The sequence below is a fragment of the Calonectris borealis genome, chromosome 1 (assembly GCF_964195595.1).
Source record: "Calonectris borealis chromosome 1, bCalBor7.hap1.2, whole genome shotgun sequence".
NCBI classification, from domain to species: Eukaryota; Metazoa; Chordata; class Aves; order Procellariiformes; family Procellariidae; genus Calonectris; species Calonectris borealis.
Genome location: NC_134312.1, coordinates 27,592,855 through 27,604,928, shown reverse-complemented (window position 1 = coordinate 27,604,928; position 12,074 = coordinate 27,592,855). Strand labels below are relative to the sequence as shown.

Sequence of the window (12,074 nt, the reverse complement as noted above, 5' to 3'; positions counted from 1 at the left end):
TTCTCCTGTAACAGAGGCTTCAAAGCCTGTTACTGCAGCATATCAAAGGGGCTCTCACGATGCAGGACCTGAGCTTTGTTGGTGCAAGCCAGGGACTGCAGAATTAATGCCAATAAATGTTCCCTATATGCTATTAATCTCTCTCGCTCAACACGCTGGGGTCATCTTTTAAGAAACTGAGCACAAGGAGAAAAGGATTCACACTACTCAGAAGAAAAGCAAGTCCTACTAGAAACAGACTGAGAACAGAGCATACTCTTTCTCCTCCCAAGTCCTTAACCCACCTAACATTCTCTTCACACTTACTATGCCTCTTCAAATGAAGATAAGAAGTAAAGATTTCCCATAATATTGGGAACTTATATTATTAGTAGTATAATTTTCAAGGAATGGGGCAAATTATTTGTTTCAAGAACCCGTATTTTCCTGAGGGTATGTCAGTTTTGGAATCACACAACAGTATTATTCAAGCCAAATATTTTAAAATAACTCAGGCCTGTCAGCCATTACTATGTGGTACCACAGACATTATCTACATGCACAGGAGGCAGTAACAGAGAGTGCTGTTTGGGTGCAAGCAACATTTTACTGATTAAACCACCTGTACCAAGCCCTTTCAAAAAAAACCCACAGAAATCTTCCTTCAATCTATCAAGAAACTTTACAAATCTCTGACTAGATCAAAGCAACTGTTCCCAAGTCAAAGGAACAAAGTTTGGCTCTAAATTAAACATGTTTTGCTCATACTGCATGACATATTTAAAGAAGGAGTAATGAACTGTGTTTGAACACTGTCTGCTGCCTATTTGCCACATGGTTCTGATATAACACTCTTAAAAAAACAGAAAGAATAAAACCTCCCACTGTAGGGCCTGAGATGTAAAGCACAGGAAAAACAAATTCATTTCTATTGAAATATTAATTTTCTAAGATTCCTCTAGGGCTATGTGAGCTCATAAGCATAGATTGGATTTTACAAACTCACTGAAGGAGTTAATTTTTTGATCACAAGGCAATTTAATTGTTTTTCTGGATCACAAGGTAATACAGATTTTTTAAAGTTTATTTCATAAAATTACTGAAAGTGGAAGAAAAGCATTATTTTTATTGTAAATCAAACTATGTCCAAGAAGATACAGTATACACAGACATTGTATTGTTGTTGTTCTTCCAAAACAAATTTTCCTAAATGTGTCTCTAAATGGAAACAATTGTAACTGATGTTGAGAAATAAGATGACCCACTAAAACGAGCTTAGTGCAGGTGAAAGTATTAATATTAAAACAAAGGCACACGAACTCACTGGAAATCAACAAGACATATATCTTCCTGCTAACTAATCTGTTGCTTCCCAACTACAGAAAGACGAACACCTACTCAGGATGAACCTGCTTTTGCAATTGGATTTTCACAATCTGAATGGCCATCTATAGGTAAAAGTACACATCTGAAAAACAAAAACACTCTGGTCTAGTTCCTTCCCTGTCCCCCCTTCTCTCTCCCTATAGGAAAACCTACATAGATGGGCAATCTGATGGGCAGAAGGCAACAAACCTGTAAGTGGACACATAGCACACAAATCACAACTGCCGTCACAGCCTGACAAGAAGCAACTCCAACTAGCAACAAATCAGCACATTCACAAAACTTCTTGTGCTACTCCATCTGATGCCACTGCTAAAGTCAATGTTGAAAACAATAAGCTTTAACAATACAAACCACCTAAAGAAAAGGCCACAGTGATTTTCTTCATGAGCTCCTCCATGGTTAAGGATCCTACCTCCTCTGTCCACAGCAGGTGCGCCCAATGTAAAGCCAGCAGCTCCCACCTGGTGAGGAGTGCTAAGTACCATGATGCCCTGTACACCACTTGCAGAAGCTTCTCCTGTGTTCTCCCAGTCTGCGTATTCTGCCAGTTGTTTACTAAGACTATATAGAGAAAAGGAGGAAATATATTTTGTAAAAATAACTACATACTTGCATGTACCATTTAATAGAATAGCTAACAGCCACTTATTATCCGTCCTACATATATTCATAGCCATATGAATTCATATACTTGTATGTATTCACACACAGCACTTACTGCATGACTACTACGTACTTTAATATTCACTACAGTCAAATTGCTTCTATAGATTCATATTCATACCTACGAAGTTATTAACTCCTGCTTGGTACATTTTTTTCAGCCCAGCTTGTAAGTACACATAACCACCTTAGAGAAGGAACACCCACAAATACAAAGCTATGCATAAGAGGAGTAGAACTGCTTAAGATTTTAACCAAAGGGGTATCAGTTAGATCTCCTCTGAAACAAAAGGCTGGTAGTTCCTGGTCATTGTAGTGGAAGTCAGTAAGGACAAGCGTGCTGGTCTGGGGAGAGGGTTTACACACATTTCAGTTTGGCAGTTTCCACCTCTGGGTAACTGTAGGCTACAGACACTTTTTTAGAGTTTATACTGGGCAGATGTGAGCTTAGCAACAAAACTTGAAATCTAACAGAATTCTGGGTGGAAATTTTCCTCAACTTCCAAATTAACACTAGACACAGGAATGATACATACCAGAAGATGTCATTGAGCATAGCTCCAAAACAGGTCTCAACACACCATTAAACCTTGGTGCTGTTACCAAAGATGTTCAAAATCCACACTGATAACTGACAACTTATTCTAATTATAAACTTAAAAATTTACCTAGAATATCCATGAATAACAGCATAATCCTCAGCTGTCCATCCATTAGTGTCTTTATGGGAAACATCAGCACCATATCGAAGAAGAACTTTTATCAAATTAAGCTCCCCACCAGAAGCAGCAGTCATAAGTGGGGTTCTGAAACATCCAAAATATGATATGAAATAGATCATCTTTCACAGACACTGTAATTATATTTATTCCTATTTGGTCTCCAAAAAAGTATTTTCCCCATTACTTTAAAATGAACAAAAGAAAAAGCAGTTTTCGTTAAGTATTAGGAGAAAAAATAAAATGGGACAGGGAGTTAAAACAATTAAGTGTTCAATCTTCAGACAAAACTTCCACATAGACAACATTTACATACAAACTATGCTGCCATGCAGGAGGGGTTTTCTGAATTGAGGCAATGCTGCTGAGCTAATGGCACGTTTCCTGCCAGAAGGGCCACCACAGACAACGCCTTTTTGTAATCCTCAATGTGAAAAGCATCCACTGAGGTATGACAGCAGCCAAGTGCAGATCTGCTTTCACAAGTCACACAGAAATAGCTCCTTCTGTGTGGCTCCCTGTTTTTTTTTTCAGAGTTCATTCCCATGCCTCTCATCAATCCAACCTAAAGAATACTAGAGACACCCACACAGAGTTTTGACAAACCCCTCACCTTTCACACTGATCTCGAGCATGCACGTCAGCTCCTTTTTTAAGGAGAAACTCTACCATCTCTTCATGATGTTCGGTGACAGCAAGAATAAGTGGGGTATATCCCTCCTGAAAGGACAGATAAATAAGTCAAGTTAAAAATCAAAGTCAAAAAACCCTTCAAGAGAAATATTAATGCAACTTTTTGAAAGAACTTCCTCAACACATATAAAAATTTACCTTATTCTGGACATCAATATTGGCATTATGCTCAAGTAACAGCCCTGCTACAGATGTATTAGGAGATGTAACAGCAAGGTGAAGGGCAGTGTTGCCGTCAGCATCTGCCAGATTCGGGTCAGCACCATGCTCTAGCAAAATAGCCACACATTTTTCTTGCTGGCACTGTACTGCCTGGGAACAACACACAAAAAAGGAAAAACTTCCAGCATTTACATTTCACTCTGTTACAATTCCCCCAGCTTCCCAATGCTGGAAAATAAGAGCACCTTCAAAGATTAGCTAACATATGCCTATTCCACGCTAATTACAATATGCATGTTTCTACACAAGTCTATGTAAAGAATCCTGCAAGATACATATAATTTAGTGCATAATCTATAAGCCCCACTTGCAAGAACATAACATATTCCACATACCTTCATCAGTGGCGATCTGTTATCATTGTCAAAAAGATTTAGCTTACACTTGTTTTCTACTAGATATGTAACGACATCCACATGGCCGTTTGCGCAAGCGAGATGCAGAGGTGTCCTAAAAATTAAATACATTAAATTAGCACAAACAGAAACTAAAGAAATCATTTCAGGCTGAGATAAATGGATATGGCCACAAGTTTCACTTTGCAAAAAGCAAGCTTAAGAAAAGATTTCTTATTCCATTACCAGTAACAGCAGTTGAACACCAAATGCCTGAGGCTCGCTAGCAAAAACCCCCCGCCGTGTCCGCTTAGTAAGGTGACATTTCCTTCACTGTAGAACTGAATCTGCACAGATTCCTGTGCCCAGGCATTGGTCACTGCCTCCAGCAGGACTACACACATGCCACAGCAAGAGAGACCAAAGCTTGGGAATCTGAGGACTATGGCAAGTAAACCTCTAAGTTCTTCTATGATCATTCACGTGCCAGAAGTGTATCGGAGATGTAGGAGATGGGTTGTATAGCAAGAATATTAGTGTTTCTCTGCACTTTGAGTATTTCTGCTTTTTCTCTAGCTTGTTTACTATGGCAGAAAGCACAACACCACACTTGCACCAAAGCGCCTCTGATAACTTGTAGCAAACCAAACAGCAGAACACTGTAATCCTGACTACAGGAAAGTAATATTTGACCTTCCTGACATGTGTAAGTATCATAGTCATAAAAAGCCTACTATAGAGGAAGTCCTCTCCAAGGAGGGAATACTGTGTTTCCACAATACATGACCAGCATAAGAAAATGAAACTTTTTTCTTCAAGTTAAAGCCTTGCCAGAAAGAAAAGGGCTCCTTCAAACCACAGAACATCCTAGGTCGGATGTCAATTAACCAGCCTACTTGTACCCAAAGACACAATTACCCAGAAAGTCCTTGCATGTGTTTCCCCCTAAATCACACGCACAAAGCAGCACAAGATTTGCTCTGTGCAGAAGGCAAAGTGCCTGCTGCTCTGCAGGACACCTGTCCCAACACAGCAGGAGACGAGCTAGAAAACAGCCAGGAAGGTGATGCAATAAAAATCCTGCAGTTCCTCAAGAACTGAGGGGGATACCAGCACTAGTTTTGAACTGCATCACTCTGGGTAGGTCCTTCTCTGTATTTAGGAAAGCTCAACTAACCTTGCAATTGTTTTGGTACCTCGCTGAGAGATTGGAGCACAACAGTTCACTGGCTAGGTGGGAATGGTGGGTACACAATGCAGTGGCATGTGATGCAGAAACACAGCAATTTGTAATGCAGATACTTCTTGTTACAGGGCAGCTGATGAGCCTCTTCCATGGCACAAGGATGAGGACAAGAAAAACACATAAAACTTCAAAGAACTTGTAATGTCTTGCTACAGACAGGGAACAAGAGACTAAAGCATCAACAAAAGAGTAGAGCAACTACCACCACTTTTTGAGAGATTCCCATGTAAGTATGCAGGATCCTTCATCTCTGAAGAAATGACTGACTGAGATTATCTGAAAGCTAACCAGAACTGATTATGAAGGAGTCCACGATCACCTCAAAGCTGCTACTACCAAGCACTAGGAAACACGACAAACCTGAAAAAGTCACTATCAACTTTGCAAACAGAAATGCCTTCAGAAAACCTGCAGACTCATTGCTGCCCTCCTCAACCAAGCCTCTAAGTCTGTCAATAGGAAAGGAGATGGCTCTGCTTGGAGCAAAGCCTGCTGAGCTCCAGAGAAGATCCACATCAGGGAACAGGCTGGCAGAGAACATCAGAGTATTCACAGCTGCCTGCCCGCAAGAGGCCTCCAGTAACACCAAAGCTGTTCTGCCACCCAGCCCTAGGGACCCTGCCCAGATTCTGCTTCTCCTGCTGCTGCAATACTACGCTGATCACCCATGGGGTAGAAGAGAACTGCTGATGCCTGAGACGCTGCAAAACAACCCCACTGGGAGACCACAGGGAAACAGCACTTGAGCCGATGACCCAGCAGCTACAAGCTAAGCAATGAAAAGCTCTAGAGTTCACTCTGACAGGCAGCTGACAGGGTAAATCTCTCTTAGCAATTAGCTTTGACCCAGGATTCACAACTAGCAGGCATCGTGCCTACAGTGCTTCCAACTCTGTGCTGAGTTTTGCCCATCTCTTTCAGCAAGGCTGAAGCCTTTGCTAGACCACCTCTGAAAAGCTGCCTGCTCCTAACTGATGCTGTTCCAAGCGCATTTTTTGGGAGGTCCTGTGGGCTACAGGACCCACTTTATGGAAAGTGTGATACTTGCCATGTCCTTGGTGCAGGATTTTGCTTCTGGAAATCCTGAGGAGCAGAACTGAGATATTCATATGAATAATGCACACATTTTAGCCATTACTACCCACATTTCCTATTCTTTACATCTATTTCCAATGATGTCAACTCTTCCAGTCCCTGTAGGACACAATGAAGCTCTGAAACACAATTGCATGTGGTGGTCACGCACCACATATCACAGCCACAAACACTAAGAGGGCATAGGTGGGCCTGCAACCCTCATGGCTGGTATAGTGCACAGGGGCTGCAGCAACCAGGCAGACTCTGTCCACCGAATTCCTCTCAGGTAAGCTTTTCAGCAGCTTTTCAGCACTGGGCATTATCATGCCAAAACCATTGCAGTGCTCTATTGTACGTACACTGCCTTGTCTAATTTTTTTTTAGTGTGTTACTTTATTTGCCCAGTTATAACACTGATAATAGCATGAGACACAGAAGAAAACCTTTCCAGAGGAAACAAAGCTTTCTGGTCAAGATGAACTTAAAATGCAAAAACTAGCCAATTTTCCTACCAGGGTCTGCTAACACTTGATGAGTGACTGAATCAGCCACAGTGAAAGAGCAGGTAGTTAGAAGAAAAAAAAAAGAGAAACATTCAGAAGCTATTTCCATAAATGTCATTAGGCACCGTGACCTGGAGTATGCACAAAACGCATTCAATCCACCTTAAACTGCATCCCCCATGTCCAGCTACATAAACACTGACTGGCAACACTCAGGCACACAACCCACATTACTGAAGTGCATGCTTACCGTGCTCGTCCTTGCTTCTCCTACAAATCTAGGTGTTTTTAGGTGTTTTCAGGGCAATAAGCTAGTTGGCTAGCAAAAGTCCAGTCTTCAGGACAGACAGCCTACAAAGCTGAGCTACTCTGATAAAACCAGCATGTCTTCAGAATACCATGAAGATTTTGACTCCGAGTCTTTTCAGAAAAGGCATTAAAGTGTTGACACTTGCAAGACCCAAAAATGTCAGCTGATTTCCTTATGCTTACTACGACCACCAGGAGCTACGCTGCAGCCCAGGGCTTCTCGTTCAGATATAATTGCCAAGTACTTGCTGTGCTTGACTCAAAACTGCACACAATAACACCTGCCAGAAGAAGCAGCTTCTCCTGCAAGTCACTGCCCGGATCTTCCAATCCAAGGTACTGATTAGCTATACCAAAGCCTCAGAGCAAAGAACTAAGTAACTGCCACCTAAAATCAGACTATTGCTTTCGCTGCCAAATCACAGTCACAAAAGGCACACCAGTTAGATGTGCATGCAGCATCAATATACAACACGTTTATTCTGCGCTATAACTCTTTCCTAACTGCAGTGCCTACCTCTCCTTGAGTTACTCCCTGTTAAGGCAGTGCAGCTTTCTCGGGTCAACTACTAAACCTGCACGCTGAGCCCTCAAAGATGCACAGAGATGCATGCGATTGCATTTTGACTTCAAAGCCTGGCTGGAGAATGGCCGTGAGGCTCCTTCTGCAAGCCACCTTCGCCAGGCTGCTGCCAGCTCCCCTCCACTCCTGCGCCCCCAGGCAAGGAAAGATGACTCCGGGAGTGAGGGCCCTGAGGAGGCCGGGGCAAAAAGGGGAAGGCGACAGTTGGATGCTAGGCCGAATTCAAGGGTTTCTGGCAGCACAAGCCTGACTCCCCGGCCTGACACCCGGCCGAGGGCTGAGCTCGGCTGCGGGGCCAGCCCTCCCGCTCCCTGCAGCCACGCGGCCGTGTGCCCCCAGCGCCGCTGAGCTGCCTGGCGCTGCCGGGACCCCCCACCGCGCCTCCGCGCCGGCCCGGCGCTGCTCCCCCCCTTACCGCTCCGCCTTGTCCCGCCCGTCGATGCCGTACTTCTTCAGCCCCTGCCGCACCTGGGCCAGGTCGCCGCTGGCGGCCGCGCGGTGCAGCTTGCCCAGGTCCTTCTGCCGGAGCTCGTAGGCACCGGCGGGGCAGGGCAGGGAGGCGCTGCCGGACGCCGGCTGCCCCTTCCTCTTCCTCCCGAACCCGAAGATCCTCTTCATCCCGCGGCGGGGACGCGGGCACGGTCCCGCCTCAGGGGAGCGACGGCGGGAGGCACACGGCGGGCTGTGTCGGGCCCTGGGCAGGGGAGCGGAGCCTCTAGCAGCGGCCTCGGCCCGGTACGGCTGCTGCGGAGCGAACCGCTGGCGGGCCGGCAGCCCGAGGACAGGGGCGCACTCCCCCGGTGATAGCGCCGGCCCCCCGGGCCACCGCCTCCCACACGACCGCGAGCCCCGCGCAGGCGCGGTCGGACGGCGACGGGAGGGTAAAGGCCCGCTCTGCCCGTCGCGCGGGGAGCGCGGGCGGGTCCGCGCATGCGCAGCCTCGGGAGGGTCGGGAGTGCTAGCGGGGCGCTTAAATGCCAAAGGGGATGGCGGCATACATGTCCTTAAGGTCATTCCTGGTCTGCCCGTGTGAGTTGTTTATCAGGTGTGTCAAACGGTGAGTGATGTCGCTTTCTCCCCCTCAGGCGCCAGGCTGCGACGACGGGTCCGGAGAAGGAGGCGGCTGGATGCGGCTCTGCCGAGGGCGGTGGGGGCAGTGAGAGGCCTGGCGTGCCCCGGCGGGCAACTGGGGGGCTTGTGCACCCCACGGAGTACTCGGAGATCGCTGTGAAGCTCGTGGGGGTGTTGATGTACCTGGCAGCAGCAATTCCCCTCCGGCCCCTGGCGGGGTCTGCTGCAGGGAGCGCACGGGGCGGCTCGGCCTAGTTTGCTTTAAAAGCAAATTGCATGAACTGAGAAAGCACATTTAGTGCAGAACAAGAAAATCTCAAAAGAGTTACAGTCAAAAGAATTCTCTGACAACTCATGTCCCCGTTTATTTAGCAGTACTGCTTGAATGCTGTTATCAGGCTTGGGTGAATGGATGCAAAGGAACAAACAGCAAGGATTAATATAGTAGGAAATGTGATGGAGGGGACATCAGACATCGTCTAGTTACATGCCTTACCCACGACAGAATCGGAAAGTTACTTTCTAGTAAATGTGGCTGAGTTGGCACTGCCACAAAAAAATACAAACATGCACACACACTGATTATAGGAAAACGTGGTACAGAAATCAAAAGATGGGTCACGCCTTTGGTATAGATAAGTCGGGAATCATTCTCAATATTGTCCTGCGACAGTAATGCCGCTAGGTAGTTCAGAGTGGTGAAACCATACTATAAAATACCATATGATTTTGGGGTAATGTCATCGTACAGTATACCCTAGATTATTTGGCTAATGAACACCTTGCCAGAACACTTCTTCCTATCTTTGGGAACTGCTTCTTGCATATGAGTTTGTGAAAAAATGGAGAGATGGCAAACAAAACCTAATTAAAACAGAGGGACACATTTCACTATGATTAGGAGTGAAAATATTTATTGCAATAGAACAGGAATATAGTGCCACTTTTTGGGGAGGAGATTCAGCCCTTTGAAATACTTTCTTCTCCTTCATCACTAATAATGGTATACGTATTAAAACCTTCATTTTCGTTTCCAGAATGAGTCTTCACAGCTTTAACAAGCCTGTTTGCTTCTGACAGTGTTCTCTTGTACCAAAGTGGCTGATGCACAGTCACTTTCATTAGTTGATTCTCAGTGTATTAGAAGTGTTCTCTTGTTTCAGACCTGCTTTCTAGAAAGAAGAGCTAAAATAATAATAATAATTTTAAAAAAGACAGAAAAAACTCTTTTGCTGAAACCACAGCTAAGTAAATTCAGTTTGCAAAACTTAAATTCTATGAGTATTGGGAAATGGCTATGAGTAGCCATTTTGAGAGTATCTCTGTAATCAGTCTGACCATTTAATGGAGAAATGGAGAGCAAAATGCATTTTTTAATTGGGTATATTTGTTTTCTTCCAGACATCTTAGAAGAAAGGCATGATTTTATTTACAAGATGGCAATATAGAGTAAACACAATCCATATCTACGCTCTTTCCCGGAGGAAGTATTTCTTCTCAAGTCCTTTTTCAAGCGGATACATACTCAGCCACAAAAACTTCTGGTTTTTACAGGTCACTCCCCAACCAAGACCAAGAGTCCCTGTCAAACGTTAAACATTTCAGAATGGTATCAATAAAAGCCCTGTGATTAGAGAGTCAGCTTTAGTTGGTAGGGACTTTGGTAGCTGATGGGGCTGAAATTTAGTTTCATGCTTTGAAGATACGGGGGTGCTGATGGGGCCTGTGGTTATAGTCATATGGGCACAACAGGAACTGTTCATTCATTATTAGCCAAAAAAGATGCAAAATGAATAGCTAGAATCTATCACTAAACCAATTATCAGCTGTTCATATTAATTTTTGCCAGCTTTTTGATCTTTGTTCATACTATTTCTTCAATCTGTTTGGCTCATGGGTGATGTTGAACATATCCAAATTTTTTGTTTTAGTTTTAATCCATTCCTATTTTTAATTTTTTTTAATAGTTCCTTTTTTATTTTTTTTTTGTTTGTTTTTTTAAAGATGTTGGTATTTCCTAATGTGTTGCTTTGTCCTTTCAATGTGTTCTATGTAGCTTATCTGTAGCTTTCTCTCAGTACCATCTAGTAACTGTTATTTCTATTACTGTCTGCATGAAATGTTTCATTCCTGTTCTCATACCCTGCACCCTGTGTACCACAGGAAGATTTCCAAATAGGGCTTAAGTGTGGCTTAAGTGTTGCATAAGCCTTGGTATTTGAGTTAGTCTGCTAAAGGTACACCTTTCCTTCAACGTGATTCACTGTAGCTGGATAATTTAGCTCACAATCTTTGTACCGCTGAGGTACAAAATGGTAGTCTAAAATTCCCTTTTTCCAATCTGTATTTTCCCCCTATTAAATCACTCTGTGTATTTTGTTTACCAAGAAGGAAAAATTTCAGTAAAGGCTTGTCAGGCTGATAACCATATGCTGCTAATCATCTGGTTTAGTACACCTGCTTTGCAATTGCTGTATTTATAGGTGGTACAACCCAGAAAAGCTGTCTAGGAAGATTGCATTGCTTGGCATTACCTGCTCTGAAGCTTTGAAGAGAACTGGGTTGTTACATGCATCCTGCAGGAAGTGACTGTGACAGCTTTTGCTGTGTCTAGGTGGAGAGCTGGAGCTGTGGTGGTGCTTCTGGTGTGCCACCTCTGGAGCCTTGCACAGTCAGTGGGTATGCTGAGTCGAGTTTTACTCGACTGAGTGGCAGTTTTACTTGTTCCCAGTCCAGTCTGAGACTCACACCATATCCCATGCACACGTGCACATAGTAGGATTAACAGCTAGTTTTCCATTGAGAATGTGGAATGGATTTCTTTTGGCTTCCTCTAAGTGATGAACGAGAAATGTTGTTTCTTTTCAATACAGTAAAAGAGTTACTGTGTAACAGAAGAGACTTACTAGCATATTCAGAACCGCAGAGGTTCACTGCCTCACACTTTTTGGGCAAGCACATGCATGTTGTAACTATATACAGTTATCATTGAAATGGACTCTGGAGTGTGTTATTGTGGAGCCAGGTAGGTCGTAATTGGATTTATTAGGTTTAGTTCCATTTTAGTTGGTAAAGCAAAATAAAACATTTGTCTTTTAACTAAACTACTTACAGAATATAAACCATAAGAAAGCGAGAAACGTCTGCTAAAAGTAGGACTGTAATGCATTGAGAATTGATTTCAATTCCAAAAGGAATAGATAGTAGCATTCCTACTAATGTGGTTATTCTCAACATTATTTAAAAATCATGCCCTATGAGTGCATACCTGCTACTAAAAATGTT

The 12,074-nt window shown here is 43.8% G+C and overlaps 1 protein-coding gene across 10 annotated transcripts in view; it reads right to left on the bottom strand.

Annotated features, from left to right (window-relative positions):
* The window catches only part of ANKRD26 (ankyrin repeat domain containing 26), a 59,491-nt gene extending 50,920 nt beyond the window's left edge, over positions 1–8,571 (bottom strand). For 9 of the 10 annotated variants that reach the window (XM_075147054.1, XM_075147072.1, XM_075147099.1 and 6 more), the window contains exons 1-6: positions 8,134–8,571; positions 4,001–4,115; positions 3,582–3,755; positions 3,364–3,470; positions 2,700–2,837; positions 1,781–1,929 (exon numbers count right to left, since the gene is read on the bottom strand). In XM_075147054.1, coding sequence (XP_075003155.1) covers positions 1,781–1,929; positions 2,700–2,837; positions 3,364–3,470; positions 3,582–3,755; positions 4,001–4,115; positions 8,134–8,336 — 886 coding nt within the window. In that variant the 5' untranslated portion in view covers positions 8,337–8,571. Of the gene's footprint in view, positions 1–1,780; positions 1,930–2,699; positions 2,838–3,363; positions 3,471–3,581; positions 3,756–4,000; positions 4,116–8,133 lie in introns of those variants that run through there. The other variant, XM_075147129.1, reaches the window with a different exon arrangement.
* Between the last annotated feature and the right edge of the window lie 3,503 nt (positions 8,572–12,074).